General features: G+C 47.2%; 1 protein-coding gene across 1 annotated transcript in view; it reads left to right on the forward strand.

The window, feature by feature from the left end:
* nwd2 (NACHT and WD repeat domain containing 2) overlaps positions 1–24,077 on the forward strand; it is a 241,164-nt gene that overhangs the window by 106,164 nt on the left and 110,923 nt on the right. Inside the window, exons 2-3 of the mRNA XM_072496551.1 lie at positions 13,867–13,955; positions 20,773–20,889. Coding sequence (XP_072352652.1) covers positions 13,867–13,955; positions 20,773–20,889 — 206 coding nt within the window. The remainder of the gene's footprint in view (positions 1–13,866; positions 13,956–20,772; positions 20,890–24,077) is intronic.

The raw sequence follows: 24,077 nt of genomic DNA on the forward strand, positions 1-24,077 counted from the left end.
ATTGCTGGACCATTGGCTTTGATTTTTATGTCATCATTGGCTACAGGAATAGTGCCAGAGGACTGGAGGATAGCAAATGTGGTCCCTTTGTTCAAAAAGGGGAGCAGAGACAACCCCGGCAACTATAGACCGGTGAGCCTCACGTCTGTAGTGGATAAAGTCTTGGAGGGGATTATAAGAGACAAGATTTATAATCATCTAGATAGGAATGATATGATCAGGGATAGTCAGCATGGCTTTGTGAAGGGTAGGTCATGCCTCACAAACCTTATTGAGTTCTTTGAGAAGGTGACTGAACAGGTAGACGAGGGTAGAGCAGTTGATGTGGTGTATATGGATTTCAGCAAAGCGTTTGATAAGGTTCCCCACGGTAGGCTATTGCAGAAAATACAGAGGCTGGGGATTGAGGGTGATTTAGAGATGTGGATCAGAAATTGGCTAGCTGAAAGAAGACAGAGGGTGGTGGTTGATGGGAAATGTTCAGAATGGAGTTCAGTCACAAGTGGAGTACCACAAGGATCTGTTCTGGGGCCGTTGCTGTTTGTCATTTTTATCAATGACCTAGAGGAAGGCGCAGAAGGGTGGGTGAGTAAATTTGCAGACGATACTAAAGTCGGTGGTGTTGTCGATAGTGTGGAAGGAAGTAGCAGGTTACAGAGGGATATAGATAAGCTGCAGAGCTGGGCTGAGAGGTGGCAAATGGAGTTTAATGTAGAGAAGTGTGAGGTAATTCACTTTGGAAGGAATAACAGGAATGCGGAATATTTGGCTAATGGTAAAGTTCTTGGAAGTGTGGATGAGCAGAGGGATCTAGGTGTCCATGTACATAGATCCCTGAAAGTTGCCACCCAGGTTGATAGGGTGGTGAAGAAGGCCTATGGAGTGTTGGCCTTTATTGGTAGAGGGATTGAGTTCCGGAGTCAGGAGGTCATGTTGCAGCTGTACAGAACTCTGGTACGGCCGCATTTGGAGTATTGCGTACAGTTCTGGTCACCGCATTATAGGAAGGACGTGGAGGCTTTGGAGCGGGTGCAGAGGAGATTTACCAGGATGTTGCCTGGTATGGAGGGAAAATCTTATGAGGAAAGGCTGATGGACTTGAGGTTGTTTTCGTTGGAGAGAAGAAGGTTAAGAGGAGACTTAATAGAGGCATACAAAATAATCACGGGGTTGGATAGGGTGGACAGTGAGAGCCTTCTCCCGCGGATGGAAATGGCTGGCACGAGGGGACATAACTTTAAACTGAGGGGTAATAGATATAGGACAGAGGTCAGAGGTAGGTTCTTTACGCAAAGAGTAGTGAGGCCGTGGAATGCCCTACCTGCTACAGTAGTGAACTCGCCAACATTGAGGGCATTTAAAAGTTTATTGGATAAACATATGGATGATAATGGTATAGTGTAGGTTAGATGGCTTTTGTTTCGGTGCAACATCGAGGGCCGAAGGGCCTGTACTGCGCTGTATTGTTCTACGTTCTATGTTCTAAAGTGGCTGATTGTCTGGCCAGGACACAGCTATTCATTTCTGCGTGACTGATTACAGATTGACACTGCTAAAGGCCTGAGCGGAGACACTCACCATCAGAAAAGGGAATTTAAAGAGGAAAAATACCAAATAGCTCACATAGCAGGAAAATTATTTCACAATTAGACATGGGCGTGATTTAATGTTGCACCCGGCAAGGATCCATGCAGGCTAGTTAGATCACGGGAGAGGCCAAATCGGGAACCACACCGGGCGCCGTTCTAACCATCTGTGGCCGGGTGTGAATATCAAGAGCACACCTGGCTCGGTGGATAGCACTGTGACATGAGGCGGGGCCCGTAAGGGCAGTGGAGGGCTCTGGGGATTTGAGGGTCCTGGAGTGGATGCCCTAACTCATTGTCAGTCTCTCTCCTTCTCACATTCCTTCCAGATATAGCAATATGGATGGTATTGTTGATCCTGCAGCAGCTGCCCTTGTGCTGCTGCAGCCCATCCGGCCAGACGTTAAAGAAGGTGGCGGCAGCAGCGTCAATGGAAGCTCAAGGCAGCACCTCATGTGCAGGGGTCTGCAACACACACTGAGAGCCCATCCGTCCATCAGGACAGGGAGGGACCCAGAAGGGACGCCGGCGACAGTGATGTTGGTCGTTTGAGCAGATGACGAACAGTGTGTGTCGCAGGAGGCTCGACCTCAGCAAGGAGACAGTGCGGCACCTGTGCCAAGTTCTTACAGACTTGGCACACCGCAGAGAAAGTGGACGTCCACTTCCGGTGGCTGTCAAGGTCACAAGGGGTACCCGCTGAAGTCTTGACTAATGACGTCAGTACGGAGGCCTATGACTGATGCGGAGACCCAATATAAGGAGGCCCATGTTGCCACCTGTGCTGTCATTGAGCGGTGCATCGGGCTGCTGAAAATGCGGTTCTGATGTCTGGATCGCTCTGTTGGTGCACTATAGTACAGCCCCAGAGGGTTGCCTGCTTTGTGGTGCTCTGTTGTGCCCTTCACAACCTGGCATTGCCATGAGACAACATACTAGAGGAGGAGATGGATGAATATGCAGCCTCGTCTGAGGAGGGGCCGGACCAGGAGATGCTGGAGGTCGAGCCGGGGAGGCGCACAAGCAGCCAGAGGATGGAGGACAGGTGGTGGCGAAGATGGTCTGGCACACCCTGTGGACTAGGGAGGCCATCATCCATGCATGCTTCTCATTGGACGAGGCTTTGTCAGCCTTCTCCCCTCTTCCCCCACTTTCCCTCCCCCCACTCCCCCACCCCCCTCCCCACACCAACTCCCCCCCCCCCCCCCCCACCCCCCCCCACCCCCACTACCCTGTTGCTCTCTCCCAGGATCTGTATAACATCACTCCAGTGTCTTCGGGCTGTGTCGGCAATGTCAGCAGGTCAATATACAAGGCAGAAGGGTGATAACCCGTTTGAGGAAGGCCTGGTGCTCCTCAGTCACCCTCCTAGCACCACCCCTCCCACCCCTATTGTCTGCACTATGGTGTTGATGCCCTCAGCAATGCTCCTCAGTGACTCGGACACGTTCTGGAGAGCCCCAGCAATGTCCACCTGCATCTGCGACACGTCCCTCAGTGACTGGGACATGCTCTGGATAGCATCGGCAATGTCCACCTGCATGTAGCTCACGTCGCCCAGCGACTGGGACATATTGTCAAGGCCCACATCCATGGTCGTCACACCTTGGACACCACCACTCAAGGTGCTGACATTGTGCTCCAGGCTTTCCACTGCGGACGCCAACCTAGTGCCGGAAGTATCTCCTGTGCACCTAGCCTCTGGGATCCTCCAATCAGTTACGCATACGCACCCGCTGGAATGTCACTGACATCCCCTCCTGAATCTCACGACCTCACCCAAGCGCTTGTATCAGCTCTGGGATAACCTTGTCCAGAGGCTCAGCGTCAAATGGCCCAGTCCCATCGGGTGGAGTTCTTACAAAAGAATAGACATGTGGTCAGTGCAAGGGAGGGATCATTTTGTCTGACATGAACAACTCACTTGAGGCAGGACAGCTGGGTGAAGGGGCAATGCCTCCTCACCTCTGTGATGGAGGCCACCCTCGCTGACAGTAACCGCTCTGTCCTCGGCCAACCCCACAATCTCACCGTGGCACAGTGGTTAGCACTGCTATCTCACAGCGCCAAGGACCCAGGTTAGATCTGGACCTCAGCCGATTGTGTGGAGTTTGTATATTCTCCCCATGTCTACGTGGGTTTCCATCGGGTGCTCTGGCTTCTTCCCACTGTCCAAAGATGTGCAGGTTAGTTGGATTTGCCATGCTAAATTGCCCCTTAAGGTTAGGTGGAGTTATGGGGCTAGGGCAGGAGTTTGAGCATAGGTAGGGTTCTCTTTTGGAGGGTCGGTGCAGATTCAATGGGCCAAATGGTCTCCCTCTGCACTGTAGGGATGAGGACTTTGATGGCAAGGACCCCTCTGCCCTTCTGGGCTCTTTTCCACATGTTATGGGCTAACTTCTGTGAGGACAGAGAGGGGGCAGCATGAGTCGATTGCTTGATGCATCAGGGGGCTTACGGCAGTGGCATGTGTGGGTATTGCAACTGGACATGGAGGGGTTGTGCTGGTGGGTGCCAGGGTGTGCTGGGGCAAGGGTGAGTGGGGGATAAGGTGCCAGCTGCTGACGTCTTGGGGGGAGGGATGGCAGGGGGCAGGGGAATGGCAGGCGGGACTGGTGCCAGGGGGCCCGTGTTCACTTAACCTCGTGACCCGGTGGAAGTTGTTGCTTTTCTTATGACATTGGACAGCGGTCCTCCTCGTGACACTGCCTGAACTGACAGCCACTGCCCCTGTCTCCAAGGCGGCCCTGTGGCTGGTCCTCCGACTCCTTGGGGGGAACAGTGTGTCCTATCTCACCTACATGGCATCCAGCAGCCTAGTCAGGGCATTGTCTCCAAAACGTGGAGCTGGTCTCCGTGGTTGGAGGGAGCATTTATGAACAGCGGGGAGCTGCCGGATGTGGTCCGGAGAATCAGCTGGAGGGATGGACAGCTCTGGCATGGGGACCGTGGGGGATCATTTCTGACATTAAGTCCCATTATCCATTTTGGTAGGAATAACAGCAAAAGGGATTATTATTTAAATGATAAAATATTAAAACATGCTGCTGTGCAGAGAGACCTGGGTGTGCTAGTACATAAGTCGCAAAAAGTTGGTTTACAGGTGCAACAGGTGATTAAGAAGGCAAATGGAATTTTGTCCTTCATTGATAGAGGGATGGAGTTTGACTAGGGAGGTTATGCTGCAATTGTATAAGGTGTTAGTGAGGCCACACCTGGAGTATTGTGTTCAGTTTTGGTCTCCTTACTTGAGAAAGGACGTACTGGCACTGGAGGGTGTGCAGAGGAGATTCACTAGGTTAATCCCAGAGCTGACGAGGTTGGATTACGAGGAGAGGTTGAGTAGTCTGGGACTGTACTCGTTGAAATTTAGAAGGATGAGGGGGTATCTTATAGAAACATATAAAGTTATGAAGGGAATAGATAGGATAGATGCGGGAAGGTTGATTCCACTGGCGGGTGAAAGCAGAACTAGGGGGCATAGCCTCAAAATAAGGGGAAGTAGTTTTAGGACTGAGTTTAGGAGGAACTTCTTCACCCAAAGGGTTGTGAATCTATGGAATTCCTTGTCCAGTGAAGCAGTAGAAGCTCCTTCATTAAATGTTTTTAAGATAAAGATAGATAATTTTTTGAAGAATAAAGGGATTAAGGGTTATGGTGTTCGGGCCGAAAAGTGGAGCTGAGTCCACAAAAGATCAGCCAGATCTCATTGAATGGCGGAGCAGGCTCAAGGGGCAAGATGGCCTACTCCTGCTCCTAGTTCTTATGTTCTTATTAAATACAGGGCAGCACGGTGGTGCTGTGGTTAGCACTGCTGCCTCACGGCGCCAAGGATACGGGTTCGATCCCGGCTCTGGGTCACTGTCCGTGTCGAGTTTGCACATTCTCCCCGTGTTTGCGTAGGTTTCGCCCCCACAACCCAAAGTTGTGCTGTGCAGGTGGATTGGCCATGCTAAATTGCCCCTTAATTGAGAAAAATGAATTGGGTACTCTAAATTTATATATTTTTTAAAGTGCCATTAAATACCAGCAACGGTCACGCCGGCTGGCCTGTCGGGAGGCACCCACGAAGTCCTGCCCGCTGAGGCACTTAGAACTCCCCCTGTTAAATCACGCCCATGATAAAGGCTCCAGGTTAACTTTATCAATCGTCTGTCTCTGAAAAGGTAATCAGCAGATTTTACCTATCGAAATGCATTATTTAATCTTTTTGAAGTCCTCAATTAGATTCATGTATTTTTAATTTATTTCTATTTACTCAGTGAAAAAGTTCAAATCCTGCTTCAGGTGTACTTGGAGACGATGGCCAGAATTCTATGGCCTGCCCCTGCTGGTGCGTTTGCAGGCGGAGGGCCTGTAAAATTATGGAGAAGGCCTTTCCAACACTTTCCTGCCTGCCCAACTTCTCTGCAATTTAACAGTGCGACGAGCAAGGTCTAGGCTAGCCCACCCACTCTTACACCAATTGAGGCCCTTAAGGGTGACTTCGAACCTGGCCTCAATTTTCAGGCTGATGGGAAGAGTCCAAGAGTGGGAGGAATCTCAGAAAGTGACCCTGCGCAGGCCTCAGACAGGAAGAGGGTCGACATTGGGCATATCCTATATGTTCTGCCCCCTGTGGGTGCTCCCTCTGCCCCAGGCCTCACCATCAACACCCCTACCATCACTCTGCCCAACCCTCCAGGCCTCATCACGCCTGCCCGCCCTGGTCCTGGGACTTGGACTCTGGGGACTTATTGTAGTCCGAGCAGTGGCCACGATTGCTTCTGCCGCTGCTAAGACTACAGATTGTCCAGTAAACGGCGAGACCTCCTCCCGAGTGAGGTTTTGTCTCCAGCATTAAATGGCTGCAGGGCAGACAATATTGTTGGGGATGTGTTCCCCACTGAGGGTGGCAGGATGGGAAATCCTGGTCTGTGGTGTATGTACCACCAAGCATGTGGACAGGAGGTTACAGCTGACTTTCTTCTATCTGTTTAACTCAATTGAGAGAAATTGAGAAGGTTTCATCAATTGTCTGAGAAACATTATAGAGAGGTCTTGTGGCACAGTGGTAGCACCCCTACCTCTGGGCCAGAAACTCTGGATTCAAGTCATACTTAAGGACATGTTGGTCACAGAAGTTGCTTTCAAAATGTGGCCAAACAGTTTGATTGTCAGCTTGTAAATCCTTCCATTATAGTTGCTGGCAGGCAGTAAGAGAGCCTATAATACCAAACCATTGCAGTACTTTGCCAAACATAATCATGGATCAATCCATTGGGAATCCAAAGTCACCAGCCCCCTCTTAGGGCATGGACCAGAAGGAGGAGAGATAATTCCCCCTGTTCAATTTTCTCCTTCAAGCTCTGTCCAGTCAACACTTTACTCCAAGTGGTAACAATTTCCAAAAGATTAAACAACTTTTCAACCAGTCATGTTGTTTTGGATCAGAATTCTCATTTGCTTCCTGTTGATTGCTCTCCGTTTGAAAAGTATTTTCCATAACTCCACACTTGGAAGAGATGCAGTCTGGAGAAAAAGAGCTACAGTGCTGTGTTACCAGTTCTCCAGCTTACATTCCGCACAAGCTGCACTTTCTGGCAAGATCAGTACTCGCGTTGCTTTGTAGGAATCAAATGTCAACTAACACCAGCTTGCAATAATATACAGATATAAAAATTTTATTTTAGATATACAAAATGTAAAGAAGATCTGAAATTGCTTACCTGGTCGAAATCACGGAGAAATAATAACCCAATAATAACTTTGTTTATTGTCACGTGTACCGAGGTACAGTGAAAAGTATTTTTCTGCGAGCAGCTCAACAGATCATTAAGTAAATGGAAAGAAAAGAAAATACAAAATAGGGCAACACAAGGTACACAATGTAATTACATAACATTGGCATCAGTGAAGCATACGGGGGTGTAGAGTTAATCAGTTCAGTCCATAAGAGGGTCGTTTATGAGTCTGGTAACAGCGGGGAAGAAGCTGTTCATGTGTGTTCTCAGATTTTTGTATCTCCTGCCCGATGGAAGAAGTTGGAAGAGTGAGTAAGCCGGGTGGGAGGGGTCTTTGATTATGCTGCCCGCTTTCCCAAGGCAGCGGGAGGTGTAGATGGAGCCAATGGATGGGAGGCAGGTTCGTGTGATGGACTGAGCTGTGTTCGCGACTCTCTGTAGTTTCTTGCGGTCTTCGGCCGAGCAATTGCCATACCAGGCTGTGATGCAGCCAGATAGGATGCTTTCTATGGTGCATTTGTAAAAATTGGTCAGAGTTAATGTGGACATGCCAAATTTCCTTCGTTTCCTGAGGAAGTATAGGCGCTGTTGTGCTTTCTTGGTGGTTGTGTCGACGTGGGTGGATCAGGACAGATTTTTGGAGATGTGTACCCCTAGGAATTTGAAGCTGCTAACCATCTCCATCTCGGCCCCATTGATGCTGACAGGGGTGTGTACAGTACTTTGCTTCCTGAAGTCAATGACCACCTCTTTAGTTTTGCTGGCATTGGGAGATAGATTGTTGTCGCTGCACCACTCCACTCGGTTCTCTATCTTCATCCTACATTCTGACTCGTCGTTATTCGAGATCGGGCCCACTATGGTTGTATCGTCAGCAAACATGTAGATGGAGTTGAAACCAAATGTTGCCACGCAGTCGTGTGTGTTCAGGGAGTATAGTATGGGGCAAAGTACACAGCCTTGCGGGGCCCCGATATTGAGGACTATTCTGGAGACAATGTTGTTGTTTATTCCTACTGATTGTGGTCTGTGGGTCAGAAATTCGAGGATCCAGTTGCAGAGTGAGGAGCCAAGTCCTAGATTTTGGAGTTTTGATATGAACTTGGTTGGGATTATGGTGTTGAAGGTGGAGCTGTAGTCAATAAATAGGAGTCTGATGTAGGAGTCCTTGTTGTTGAGATGCTCTGGGGATGAGTGTAGGGCCAGGGAGATGGTGTCTGCTGTGGACCGGTTGTGGCGGTATGCGAATGGGTCTAGGCATTCTGGGAGTGTAGAGGTGATGCACTTCATTACGACTGAAGTCAGGGCCACTGGACAGTAGTCATTGAGGCACGTTGCCTGGTTCTGCTTTGGCACCGATATGATGGTGGTCTTCTTGAAATAGGTGGAGACCTTGGAGCGGAATAGGGACAGTTTAAAGATGTCCGTGGCCAGCTGGTCCGCGCAGGCTCTGAGTGCATGGCCAGGTATCCCGTCCGGACTCGTCGCCTTCCGAGGGTTCACTTTCAGAAAGGCCGATCTGACTTCGGAAGCTGTGATGGTGGTTTTCAATGAACACTACAATGCAGAGTTATTTAATTCTTATACTATTGCGATTTTATAAAAACCTATTGTTGCCCAAATCGTAGAAATTCGTATAGCCTCAGTATTCGTGGTCTTATCCTATTTTTGAAATGCAGCTTTAATTTACACTCCATAGTAAAACAATGCAATTTGGAATACCTGTTTGTAGCAATAGGCTAGCAAACAGCACGGTAGCACAAGTGATTAGCACTGTGGCTTCACAGCGCCAGGGCCCCAGGTTCGATTCCCCGCTGGGTCACTGTCTGTGCGGAGTTTGCACGTTCTCCCCGTGTGTGCGTGGGTTTTCTCCGGGTGCTCCGGTTTCCTCCCACAGTCCAAAGACGTGCAGGTTAGGTGGATTGGCCATGCTAAATTACCCGTAGTGTCCATAAGGGTTGGGAGGGGTTATTGGGTTGCGGGGAAAAGGTGGAAGTGAGGGATTAATGTGGGTCGGTGCAGACTCGATGGGCCGAATGGCCTCCTTCTGCACTGTATGTTCTATGTAAACAGCAAAAGAGGGGGAAGGTGTCAAAAAAAAAATTAATGAGCAGTGTAACAACAGAGGAACTATCAGGACATGGGCGTCAGAGTGTTACAAACACAAAGACTGGAAAAAACAGATGGAATGGAAAAGGTGAGGATGAGGTGTAACAAACATTATTTGAGAACAGAATGTTGAGAAGTAGATATTGGAGAAATGAAGATTTAAAGACAGCAAAGTAGGAGTTGGAGCTGAAAGCAGATGTCAGGGATAGTACCCAGATTTCAGGAGTACAGAAATAGGTTTGATTGAATGAAGGACCCCTTCTTGATTGATTGGAGAAAGGTGTACAAGCTTTAAGCCAAGCTACAAGGAGAGAAGAATGGTCTAATAAGGTCTTGACCATAGATCAAAATAGTGGGGCAGGACTGATGACTTAAGTGTTGCCCTTACTATCCACTGGATAGGTACAGTAAGACGCTGACTGGCGAAATATAATGTGAGGTTAAGCCAGTCAGGTAGCAACACAGGCATTCAGCTACAATCAGCATTCTCTATCATTTCAGCTGTCAAATCGGAATATCAGCCCAAAACCTCACTTTCCTTCTGAGCAAGAAAACCTTAACCCCCCCCCAACATCACCCCTCATTAGAGCAGGCTGGGAGGCAGCATGATCGTATAATGGGGAAGGAAGGTACAAAGTCGAAACATCATCACCTTCCCAACCCCCCAGCTGCAGTGAGGTCTGGGGTAAAAATGGTCCAGGACAGCCACTTAAGGGTCTTAACCCGCAGCCGATTGTATTCAACCAGCAGCAGACAGGGGACCATGCCACGTGGTTAGCACTGCTGCCTCACAGCTCCAATGACCTGGGTTCAATTCCAGCCTCAGATGACTGTCTGTGTGGAGTTTGCACATTCTCCCCATATCGAGTTTGCACTTTCTCCCCGTGTCTGAGTGGGTTTCCTCCGGCTGCTCTGGTTTCCTCCCACAGTCCAAAGATGTGCAGGTTAGGTGGATTACCCATGATAAAATTGCCCCTCAGTGTCCAAAGATGTGCAGGTTACATGGGATTGTGGGGATAGGATGAGGGAGCGGGCCTAAGAGGGGTGCTCTCTCAGAGGGTCGGTGCAGGCCCGATGGGCTGAATTGTCTCCTTCTGCACTGTAGGGGTTCTCTGGATTCTGTGTGTACAAACCACATGGTGGACATGCCTGCAGCCTAGTGCGGGGATTGATGGTTCTTCCCTCTCAGGCATCTTGTGCTGAATGGAGGGATCTGCCGGTGGCAAGGGAAAGACACTCAGGAAGACACTCCCACTCTTCATAATTACGCTTTCCTTTCTGGCCCCCATTATCCTGTCACTACCCACCTGCGTTTGGGGGCTCCAGCAATGATTTTCATCCTCGGATCTCCAGTAGTATTTAGCTGCGGCCACTGCTTCTGATGGCAATGCCAGCTTCTAACGGGCTGGTAGCTCTCTGAGGTGGATCATCGGCGTCACACCAGAAAGCAGGGCAGTAAGTTGCTCCTGGGGGAGCCAGGAATCCTGATGACAGCCAGAGGGCTTCCTAAATGAAATTTATTCCTGATAGGACTCCTGGATATGACAACAGGGCTGCCACTGATTCTCCTGCTGGCAGACAGGCCCAGTGCTTTGACTATTAAATTCTGTCTATTGCGTGTATACATTTAAACACATTTTGTGTATGTTGTCTAATGGAAAAGTTAATGATTGAATCTATTCTGCAGAAATCACAGGAAGGGTCAATAGAATCAAAGAAGGGTGACAGCACAAAAGCTAGTTATTCTAACTGACGCATCTGAGCTAACTCGCTCTGTCTGTCTTCACCCCCGCACAAATCTAAAGCGTTTTTGTTGTTCTCAGTAGATAACATGATAAATTTGATAAAATATTTGAATTTATCGTTAAACTTCCAAACTGCTGAGTATACAAAGATCAAGAAAGTTCCACAACCACTTCTACTAAGTGACTGTTGTTCAGCAAGTCACAAACCTGTCCTGCCATAAATATTGGACAATATACAGCTGGCAGCCAGATTCAAGGCTGTAATTGCATCATGACCACTAGCCTGAAGAAGGAGCAACTTGAATATCAGCAAAACTTTAAACCAGTTAGTGCCTTAAATACACTGCCGCATGTTTGTCTTTGATTGTGTCGTACAGATCTTGCTTATTTCTTACTATTATGCAGTAGAAATAACAGGTTCAAAGACGGTTGGGCTGATGATGCAGGATATTGTTATGAGCCAGGGTTTAGAGAACCCCAAAGTGTATCATGGAGTTCACATGACCCACAACTTTTAATAGATTGTGGTATTGGGAGCACACGGCCCACTCTACAGGTGTGGTACAGCAGAAATGGAAAAGTATTTTTTAAAGCAAAACAATGTTTATTCTATGAACTCAAGTTAACCTTTTTAAAAACATACAGTGAACATCTTAGCAACCATTAATTCAAATACAACCCCCAAACACTACAACACTAAGTAATCCTTTAAGCTTTCCTTTTAACATCCATAAGACTCAAAAACATAACCTTCAACAGAAGCACATCAGGTTAAAGTCACTACTGAGAGCAGTTATTAGTTTTAAATCACCAAAGGATCAATTTACAGTTTTTAGATTACAGAGAGAGAGACTCATACACCTTCTGGCTGTGACTGCAGCTATTCAGCTCTAAAAATGAAACTAAAACACACCCTGCAGCAAACAGCCTAAAACTAAAGTAAAAAGCTGACAGACAGCCCAGCTCCACCCACTCTCTGACATCACTGAAAAACACCCATTTCTTAAAGGTATATTTCTTAAACACCCATTTCTTAAAGGTACTCTGACATGATAATATGGAGACTCTTGGTGTTATGTAAATCAGTTATGCAGTGCTAATTTTCTCTGAACCTAGTCTTGTTTACCCTGTCACTTAGGTTTGGGACTTTCCCTTTTTTTTTTCAAAACTTAAAATCACAACAAATCGAGAAAGCTTAGAGTACAAATTCTTTTCAGTTTGTAATGAGAGTGCTAGGTGAACATTGAGCTGTTATTGTTAAAATATTGTCCGGAATGCTCCAGCTGTTGGGATTCACTTTTCCCCCTGGCAGCGCACCCCCACCCGTGGGTTTCCCAGCGGCGTGGCTTCAATGGGAAAGCCCATGGACAAGCAGCAGAAGTGGAGAATCCCGCCGCCAGTGAATGGCAAACCGTGAGAAACAGGCGGCTGGGGGATCAGAGAATCCTGCCCGTTGTCGGCTTTTCAACATTGTATTAGCAATAATAGAAATATTCAAGGCAGCAGCCCGATGGCACACTGGTTAGCATTGCTGCCTATGGCGCTGAGGATCTGGGTTCAATCCCGACCCCAGATCACTGTCTGTGTGGAGTTTGCACATTCTCCACTGGGTGGGTTTCACCCCAGAACCCATAGATGTACAGGTTAGGTGGATTGGCCACGCTAAATTGCCCCTTAATTGGAAAACTTTTGGGTACTCGAAATTTATAATAAGAAAAGGAAACAAAAATAATTATTCAAGGCATATTAAGGGGCAATGTTGTGAATTTGTACATCTGACTTTGGTGTTTGATCTGCCAGAAGTATGTCTACATTCTGAATGTGTACCTATTGTGATACACGGTCATTTAGAAAAACTACCTTGATGGAGGAATGGGTGCTGTTTCTATTAAAAAGGCACAATGCAGTAATTTAAACCCAGAACCAAGGCAAGCACACAAATAAATAATGCATCTCTCAAGATATTTTTATTGTTTGTCACTATATATTTTAGCACCTGCCTTCTAACAGGGAAATGAGGTTCCTGTAAGAATGTGATGATGACAATAGAATGTGATAGTTTTGACTGAGAAACAATTGATGGGTGGTGTTGTCCGTGTGAAAATATGGAAAACCTGTCGGATCTTGTTCTAACAACAACGCAAACAACATGACAGATTTTTGATAATGGGAAAATGTTTTGGAAACTTTCGGGAGAGTGGATGATGTGTTTGTTTTAACCAAAATAACTTTGGAAGCTATGGAAAATAAAGAGTATGAAGTATCTGTTTCAGTCTTGATGTGTAGCATCTACAATACATTGGTACACTTGAGATCTATGACCTGCTCCAAGTTCAAAATAACTCCCACAGATCAAATGGTGACAGAAATTCAAAAGTGACAAATTCCCTGGCAGCCTTTAGGAATTCTGCTTGCATTCTTTTACAAATGGAAACAAATGTGAAACATTTCAGACCCTCTTGTAGATTCTCTGCAGTTTTGTTCCCACCTATTCATATTTGTTGAATTTATAAATACAGCAGTGATCTAAGGAATGCTGTGTGTGATTTTACCAACAGCTGAATGTAAGAGCTTCCCCTGTAAAGATGCATGTTGACAGCGACCAAGATGTGCACAATGTTTTTCTCCTGCTAGGAGACGTATCTCTTTTTGATGTAATGATGTGGGATTACTCATGACATTTTGATGCATGTCTCCTCGCAGATACAGAAGCAGAAAGGAAATCACTGAAGGAGCATGTGTATCCCAAGTTGCGGGAGTTCTGCAGGGAAAACTATGGACTTGAATTCCAGGTAATGGACACAACGTGCACTCCTGGCGTGGGCACATGATGAGTAGATAATCAAATTCCACCAGTTTTCCAACCGCTCCAGCAGCTGAAACTGAAAGTTATATCTCCGTTTCTTAGGACCAATTCAAGCCAGTGGGACGTCCTGCCAGGGGTGCTGGAGCACCCCAGGAGGCCGGTGAATCGAGCGTCCTGTCTGATAATTACATTCAAATTAGGTATAATGAGCTGTTTGCATGTTCCCTCAGGGTCTGGGCAGGAACCTCGTTGGGACTGGCAGGGCGGACCAGGAGACTTGCAATGGCTTTGATGCACAGTGTGAAACCTGGGGCTGGATTCTCCCGAAATGGGACTGTGTCCCCACGCCGGCGTAAAAACACTGGTGTTTCACTCTTGAGTTTCCTATAAAAAGATCAGCCAATTTGCTCACCAGCAGGGGGCTGGCAGGGCCCCAGAGTGATTCACGCAGCTTAGCTGGACCGCATAGGCAGATGAAGAGTGTAGGCCCTCCTGATCGGCCGCCGCCCGAATATCTGACCGCCCCGATCTGTCCCCAGGCCGCCCAAAAGGCCCCCCCCCCCCCCCCCCCCCCCCGGCCGGTGTCCTATCTCCCCGCCCCCACCAGGGCAGCAGTGGACTAAGTCCATAGCCGCCACATGAGCTTTCCGAACGGTGATAGGTGGATAGAACCACGCTGTTAGGAGCTCGGCCAGTCAGGAGCGGAGGATCGCTGGGCAGGCCTCTGGCAATGGCCACCCAGTCGCGCGGAGTACTCCGCCAACACGCCGATTTTGGAGAATCACCAGACCGGCCCCGAGCCCGATTTCGGCATGAAATTGGATTCTCCGCCCCCACGCCAAACGTAATTTTGGCGCGGGCCTGCAGAGAATCTAGCCCCTGTTTTTTTCCTCCCACCCGATTCACATTATATCCAATCACTGCATGGGACCTATCCATAATCGAAGAAATTGTGTAATGTTACAACTCATGCATTCACTATCTTTGCAGTCACTTTATTTAAGACCTTAGGATGCAGGCCATCAGATCCAGAGCATTTTTGCAGTTGGGGAAGGCACCGGGGCCGGATGGTTTCCCAGTGGAATTTTATAAACAGTTTGTGGCTTTGTTGCTCCCACACTTATTGGGGATGTTTAATGACTCGATTGGGGGCTGCCGGCCATGTTGGCGCAGGCATCAATCTCTTTGATCTTGCAGAAGGACAAAGATCCCGTGGAGTATGGGCCTTACAGGCCTATCTCACTGTTGAATGCCGATGCAAAGGTGTTAGCTAAGGTGCTGGTGGCGTGTCTGGAACGGGTCTTGCCAGAGGTGATTTCTGAGGACCAGAGAGGGTTTGTCAAGGGCCAACAGTTGTCAGCCAATATGGTCCTGTCACCCTCCTTGGGGAATGTTCCGGAGGTAATCATCTCCATGATCGCAAAGAAGGCAATTGATTGGGTGGAGTGGAGAAATCTCTTTGAGACTTTGAGCCAACTTTTATTTCCCGGGTGCGGCTAGTGGCTGGACCAATGTGGTGTGTTCAGGATATGTCCAGTTGTGCAGGGGCACATGGCAGGGATGTCCGCTGTCCCTGTTACTGTTTGCGTTGGCAATTGACACACTGGCCATCGCGCTTAGATCATCAGGTGGGTGGAGGGGTATAGATAGGGGTGGCATGGAACTCAGTGTGTTCCTTTACTGCGCCAACTTCTGCACTGTAAATTCTATGAAATCTATGAAATCTATTTACACGATGATCTGTTGTTATATGTTTCAGATCTTCTCTCTAGCATGGGAGGATAATGGAGCTTTTGAGCAAGATTGGGTCCTTCTCAGGGTACAAATTGAATGTGTGTAAGAACAAGATCTTCCCGGTGATTCCCCTGGGGAAGGAAGCGGAGTTGGGGACGCTGCCATTTAGGCTAAGCTATGGTTTAAGTATTTAGGCATTCAGGTGGCTCATGACTGGGGCTTGCTGCATAAATTTAACCTGGCCAATCTGGTGGAGGGGGTGAAGGGAGTTGGAAGAGGTGGGTTGCCATCCCATTGTCCCTGGTGGGTGAGTGCATACAGTCAAAATGAACATTCTCTGAGGTTCTTATTTGTGTTCCAGTGTCTCCTGATCTTCCTCCCTAAATATCTTTTTGTTTGGGTTCATAAATTAATCTCGGCCTTGCTGGGTGGGTAAGACTCCCAGGATTCGAAGAGCTGGGGCCGAGGTGGGGACGAATGGAGGAGGTTTCCTGTGTAGGTTTGTGTCAAAGAGCATTGGTTAGGGCCCTCTTCTGTTCTCTCTGGCCAGGTTCTCTACATGGTGGTGGTGACGTCTCTAAGAATTTGGAACCAATTTAAGCTGCATTTGATTTTGAGGGCAATGTCATTACTGTCACCAATTTGTGAGAACCATAGATTTGTGCCGTCCGGGATGGGTGCAATGTATAAGATATGGAAAAGGGAGGGGGTCAAGAGGTTCAAGGATTTGTTTGTGGGGGGTAAGTTTGTGGGAGGAGAAATTTCAACTTCTGAGGGGGAGTTCGTTCGGGTATCTGGAGGTGGAAAACTTTGTTCATAAAGAACTGTCTTCATTTCCTCTGTTACCGGAACCTATACTTACGGATAGGATGCCTTCTCAAGATGAGATGCGGAAGGAGAGCTATCCAATATCTTTGGAGGGTTGTTGGAGACAGGGAGAGCACCATTGCAACAAGTAAAGGGGAAGTGGGAGGAGGACGTGACCCTGGGGTTGGAGGAATAGGCGTGGAGTGAGATCTTGCATAGGGTGAATTCCACCTCTTTGTGTGCCAGGCTGAGCCTGATACACTTTAAAGTAGTTCAAGGGTGCAGTTGACTAGAGCGCACGTGAGTGGGTTCTTCCCTGGAATAGAGGATAGGTGTGAGCGTTGTCTGAGCGGGCCGGCGAACCATTCACACATGTTCTGGTCCTGCCCTAAGTTGTTTGAGTTTTTCATTTCCTTTTTTGACATTATGTCGGAGATTGTGTGGGTCAGGCTGGAGCAGTGCCCATTGGTGATGATCTCTGGCTGCTCTATGGCTCACCTTCCGGGACCCTCGGGGGAGTGGGACATCCCTCCTGGCCTCCACGGCATCTAGCAGCCTCCCAGGTCAGCATCCCCGGTCTCCTCTGCGCCATTGTTGTGGGCCGGCTGGGATTGGCTGAACAAGTGCAGCTTAAGTGCTGCTCGACCTTGTAGGCGGAGGGCTGGTGAGTGCAGTCCCGGTGAATCAGCTGGCGAGCCTTCATTTGCGACAAGAAGCCCGTGAGGCCTCGTTTTAGTGGACCAATTAACATTGAATTCCATTGCCTGCCTCACTGGGCTGAGCACCAGGAACTCGTGGCAATTCCCGCTCGCTACCACACTTAGAAATTTTTCCGGAGAATTGCGTTGGGTCAGAAAAGGACATTCAGACATGGGCAGCAGAGCTTTAGATGACCCGCAAGCTTACAAAGGATAGAATGGGGGTTAGGAGCGAGGAGTTCATCCTCATCTAAACCTTGACTGCTGTTTCATTGCATATGCATAAGTTCCTTTATCGTCAATTGGTGATATTCAGCAGGTGTCAATGGACACGCGTGCACAATCATTTATTGATGTTTGTCACCTGTTCTAAATTGTTTGGGATTCAACTGTGAAGAAATCTGGGCGCAGTATAATATTTTCAGCCCACACCATGCTCTTGTTGATTCTGTGTGGCAAACCCATTTTTTTTCCATTAAGAAATAAATATGACAAATAAATACTTTAAAGTTTCAAATTATGATGCTCAAAGCCTTCATCTTAAATTTATTAAATGGTTAATGTCATCACATTAGTGTCTGATTATGTAAGTTTTCACCTTCAGTGGCTGGGTGGTGATCTGGCAGAGTAGATTGCCCGCCCATTTTGGGGGCAATTATCCAAGTGCTTCACTTTTCCCTCATAAATTATCCCCTTTATTTTCCGTCTGTCTAATTGTAGGTTTGCTTTGTGCCTTTTCCCAGCATGAATGCTGAAGCAAAATAAATATCCGGTTGCGGTACGAGCATGGCTTTTGAGAATGGTTGTTGGAACATGTTAATCCAAGCTAAGAGCGACTCGCCCTTGGGCTCCTATTAACTTCAAACACATCCTTTAGCCACCTGCAGAAAATGACTTTCCCTTCGATCAAGAATGATGGGAACTGCTATCTGTTTGGGAAACCTGAACTGAACAGCTTCTTTCCATTACATCAGTTAATGAGCGTTGGTGCAGAAAAGCAAATTGGGCATCAGTGTGGAAAAACAATTTTCAGCACAGTATGTTTTCTTATTAAGCTGATACTGTCATTAAATGTGTGCTTCCATAATGATGTATGAAGTGGGGTTTGAATTTCACAGTGTCTTGGGCACATTGGACTGGAGCACCATGCACTGTGTTGCTATTCCATTCAGTTCACTAAACAATCCTGCTGCAGCCCTTCAATTCTGCTGACTCCAGGTTTTTTCCATCCACTTCGCCTGCTGGTTGTAAGGTCTTTAATATCGCCCCTTGGAGGGCAATAGGACAGCAGAAGGATGGACCTTAGGGTGTTTGTGAGTCATACAACAAGCAGGATATAATCACACTTGTGACAATCATCAACAGTTTGAGCTCCTCCTTATTTAATCTTTACTGTTTCACAGTCTTTCACAGCTCGCTGTCACTTGGCAGCAACAACAGTTATTTAGGCCAAGTACCAGAATGTGAGATTTTAATATTACTTCTGGTATGCCAGACTCACCAGGTTCAGCTTTAACCCCACTGAGTCTCAAATTTAGCTCATGGAGACCTTGCAGTTCCAAGTGTGGTGTGGCCACCTGCTTCAGCGCTATCCTTACACAAAGGCTTTATTCACCTCAATAATTGTAACTTGGATATGATCACACACTCATTTAGCTGCATGAAATAGTGAGATTGTGCTCACCTAATGTGAACATCGGAAACTAAAACTCCTCTCCTCTGTCACAACTATCAGCTAACGTTTGACAGTAGGTTTTACTTCTAAGCATATGTTCCCTAGCACATTGGGTTGGTTTGGGTAAGCAATTTGTTGTTGAACAGTGGGAGAAGATGTTTGAGGGGACATTTGTAGCTCATAGAGGAGAATTAAATGAATTAATTCTCTTTATATAGCATTAAGGAGGCGGAGACGTAGTGGTATTGTCACTGGACTAGTAAACCAGAAACCCAGGGTAATGCTCTGGGGACCCGGGTCTGAATCCCAACACTGCTGATGGTGAAATTTGAATTCAATAAAAATCTGGAATTAAAAAGTGTAATGATGACCATGAAACCATTGGTAATTGTCGTAAAAACCCATCTGGTTCACTAATGTCCTTTCGGGAAGGAAATCTGCCATCCTTACCCAGTCTGGCCTACATGTGACTCCAGACCCACAGCAATTAGGGATGGGGGGCTGGCACAGCCTGCGACGCCCACGTCCCATGAACGATTAAAAAATAGATATCACATGGAAATATCTCAGAGCTTCAGACAGGCGGTGATTATTGTTAATGTTGAGGAGAAGGTTTTATGTAATGGAACAATTTGTGAAAACAAGATAGAATTGTTGTATGTATTTCCGTATTATTTATACGTATGTTACTCCACAGAAAAGCAGTTCTGTTATTTATTGTAATTGGTCCATGTTTCTCCCATTAACTTCATTTATCTCACCCTGCAGAATCCAAAACCTTTTCCTGTGACTTTTCCTTATAGCCAAAGGGAAACTTACATTTTGTACAAATGTAATTAAACAGGGAAATTATGTCACCGTTCCAGCCAAATGTGAAGAGCTATGTGCAACCATAATGGACCACATCAATACCAAATATTTTGTCAAAACTTAATGATAAATTTACACCCACGACTTCACCAGCACACTCTCATTACATGAGGTGAATTTTACAGAGCGATGGACTACCACGCCACCAAACCAACACAATCTGAAATCTGCCTGTCCGGCAGCAGCTCATGCAGTGACATCCGCCTGACTGTGTGCCTTGCTGTCACCTTCCCCTGCTGCAATTATTACAGAATGAGGCCCTTGGGTGGCTATTAATTTGTTACTTAAGGGTCCCAATAGACCCAAGTGGGGTCTGGTTTAGCACAGGGCTAAATAGCTGGCTTTTAAAGCAGACCAAGGCAGGCCAGCAGCGCGGGTTCAAGTCCCATACCAGCCTCCCCGAAAAGGCGCCGGAATGTGGCGACTAGGGCCTTTTCAGTTAATTCTCCTCTATGAGCTACAAATGTCCCCTCAAACATCTTCTCCCACTGTTCAACAACAAATTGCTTACCCAAACCAACCCAATGTGCTCGGGAACATATGCTTAGAAGTAAAACCTCCTGTCAAACAGTAACTTCATTTGAAACCTACTTGTGACAATATACAATTTTCATTTCATTTTTTTTTCAAGAGCAGTCAGGTTGACTGACACTTTACAGCCCACCCTAATATGATAGAGAGGTTGGGGGTTGGGCAAGAAGGCAGCGACCAGGCCATCCCATCTTCAAACATACCTGTGAGGATGGTAAAATTCACCCCTATGTTACTTTGTACCTCTGCATTTAGAAGTTGAAATTAGGCACAAATCATTATTTGCAGAACCAGAATTGTTGAAGTGTGCATTCGGCCATGCACTTCGGGGTTGCCCAATATGTGTCAATACCAATTCTCTTAACATTTAAGTCACCAAGCTACCAGATCTTTCCTCCCTGCGGTTGATTTCTGCTTTACTGTGCTATCACATGATTTAGGCCTTTCAAATAATATGTAGTAATTGTTATTGTACACTTAAATTACAGGTAATAGATGTTTACTGGGGATTGGATCCAGAAGAATGGGACAACCCAGAGCTGCATAGGATTCGGATGAAGCTTTTAGAAGATTGCCTGAAAACATCTGCTGGTCCATGTTTTGTTGTGGGTATATAACTATTTACATATAACCCTAGAAATTGTATGTATGCTTCATAGCCTGAAAATATTTTTGGTGATGGTGTGCTTAATCTTCTGTCTCCAGGTTATTGTACATCAATATCTCTGAGCTTGAACTATGAAGTTGAATACTGCTGAAAAGAGAGACATGTTGCTGAAAGTTTTCATCTTGCCCTCATCAGGAGAGACACAAAAATGCCAAATTTCAAATGATGACAAATTATATAGGGTGGAGGTTGGTTGACGAGTCAACTTGATTGGCCGAGGCAGTGCTATGAAGGAAACAACTGGGAATGGTAGGCTCCCCAATCTCCCGGGTAATTCAAAAAAGGTACGAGGATTGAACAAGTTCCTTGTGTTTGCAGAGAATGGGTCCCTGCATTTGAATGAATATCACTTCTTGCAAGCATAAGTGAGCCACATTATAAGATCAAATAATTATCTTAAACTGGTTGTTCTTTTAACTATCAGCACATTTAGATTGTTCAGCAAAGCGCTGCCAAAACAATCTATCATAACAACAGACATTTTGTTTTGGGTTTTGCAAGTATGGATTAGTTGATTACAGCTTATACCCTGCCTATTGCAAACAACAGAAGGAATGCGCTGTTTGATTCCATCAGGCGACTGCTAGGACATACAACCTACAAACGTAGCAACGCACCGGCACTGAAATTCATACACAACATTGCTCACTGCTTATTTCTTTTTCCCTGTTGCTTTCACCATGGCAATGCCTCCGCCAACCAATCAGCATCTTTTTCTCATGCATCATAAATTGGTTGTGATTGTTTGAAATTTGGCATTCTTATGTGTTATAACCTGCCTGCTTACCATTGGCTGGGGACTAATGACAATCCCACAATCCTGTGGGAGTATGAGCTTCCCCAATGAGGGGGGCGGAGAAACCATTAGTAAACTCCATGTATAAATAAAGCTGGCCGGTTTGGAACCAGCAGGAAGGAGTGTGCAGCAAGGGAAATTGCTGCTGCTGTTTTATATATATATATATATTATATAATATATATAATATATATATGTTGTAAATAAATGTTATTACTTTGTATCCTTAAAACTCGTGCTGGATTCTTCGTGGCCCTCAGAAAACTGGCGACGAGGGTTAAAGTGAATAGCTGTCTACACTGCTGAAGCCACCTCTCTGGATTTTTGTTGGATACAGGTTGGAAGTTGTTTTCTATTATACCATGCCTCTGTACGGACGTTTGGATGTTTTTGATGCTGCGCTGTAAAGCTGGAACCAGTACGCACAACGGATGCCTTACTATTTCCAGGCAAACAATATCACCAAAAACGAGCGCCAGGTTGTCATATTGCTCACCGCCTGCGGCCCGCATACGTTTGGGGTGATTAGGAGCCTTACGTACCTAGCTGCGCCGGACACCAAAACGTTTGATGAACTTGTGAATTTAGTGGGGCAACATTTTAACCCAACCCCGTCCACGATAGTCCAGCGTTACCGGTTTAATACCGCTGAGAGGACCCCAGGAGAATCCCTTGCCGACTTTCTATCCAGGCTACGCAGGATTGCGGAGTACTGTGACTAGGGTGAGACCTTGTCAGCCTTGTCAGAAATGTTACGCGACCGTTTGGTTTGCGGTATTAACAATGCGGCCATCCAGAGAAAGTTGTTAGCTGAGCCAACATTGACTTTTCAACAGGCCATTCAAATAGTATTGTCCCGAGAGAGAGCAGAACGAGGAGTGCAGGAGCTACAGGGAATGGAGATGCATGCCTTGGGGCGCAACCCATTCTGTCCGAAAACGTCCTCCTGCGGTACCTTGGGCGAGGCGACATCCGGATCGACGGCAGTGGCCGTCGGACATTCCTCCCCAAAGGGAGCCTTCTCCAGAACCAAGAGATGAGGAGCCATGTCCGTGTCAGCCTTGTAGGCGCCGACCCCGTCGCGGACGCCGGTCCTGGGGGTGCCAGAGGCACCGTCGTTCCGACCGAAACTGGGACCAGCCCAGGGGTCGTACCTTCCATGTGGATGAATCTGCGGCGACTACTCCTGAGGACATGGAGACGGAGGACGACTGCCTGCAGTTGCATTGTGTGGCAGCTCCCCGTGTGGCCCCCATTAAGGTGACAGTACGGATCAATGGTCACCCGCTTGAGATGGAGTTGGACACTGGTTCAGCGGTCTCCGTGATCGCCCAGAGGACATTCGACTGCATCAAGCAGGGTATACAGACCCTTACATTAACCGACTCACAGGCCAGGTTGGCCACCTATACGGGGGAACCACTGGACATTGCAGGAACTACAATGACCCCTGTTGTTTATGGACGCCAGAAAGGGCGTTTCCCACTTATCGTGGTGCGCAGCCATGGGCCCAGCCTGTTGGGTCGGGACTGGTTGCGCCATTTGTGGTTGCAATGGCAGCACATCCTCCAAACAGTTTCTGGAGGGTTGACTGAAGTGCTGGACGATACCCAGATGTATTCCAGCCCGGTTTGGGGAAAATAAAAGGGGCCGTAGCCCGTATCCAAGTCGAACCAGGAGCCACGCTATTTCCAGGCGCGCCCGGTGCCTTATGCCTTGCTCGAGAAGGTAGAAGTGGAGCTCACTCGTTTGGAGAGTTTGGGTATTATCAGGCCCGTCCGTTTCGCTGACTGGGCAGCACCAATTGTACCTGTAATGAAGCCAGGTGCCACAGTTCGCTTGTGTGGCGACTATAAACTTACAGTGAATATGGCTTCCCGACTCGACCGATATCCAATGCCTCGCATAGAGGATCTCTACGCGAAGCTTGCAGGCGGACTCTCGTTCACAAAATTAGATATGAGTCATGCCTACCTACAGTTGGAGCTGGACCCTGCCTCCCGACCATATGTAACGATTAATACACACCGGGGCCTGTATGAATATACACGGTTACCCTTTGGAGTATCCTCTGCCTGCGCTATTTTTCAACGTGTTATGGAAGGCATTTTGAGAGGTTTACCGCGTATGGCTGTCTACTTAGATGACATTTTGATTACAGGGACGTCGGAGCAGTAACATTTGGAAAATCTGGAGGCTGTCCTTAGATGCTTTTCGGAGGCTGGAGTCCGTTTACGTCGCAGAAAGTGCGTATTTCAGGCAAATGAAGTAGTCTACCTAGGTTATCGGGTGGACCGCGAAGGTTTGTACCCCGTCACAGAGAAGGTGCG

This window comes from Scyliorhinus torazame, chromosome 3 (assembly GCF_047496885.1).
Source record: "Scyliorhinus torazame isolate Kashiwa2021f chromosome 3, sScyTor2.1, whole genome shotgun sequence".
In the NCBI taxonomy this organism is placed as follows: domain Eukaryota; kingdom Metazoa; phylum Chordata; class Chondrichthyes; order Carcharhiniformes; family Scyliorhinidae; genus Scyliorhinus; species Scyliorhinus torazame.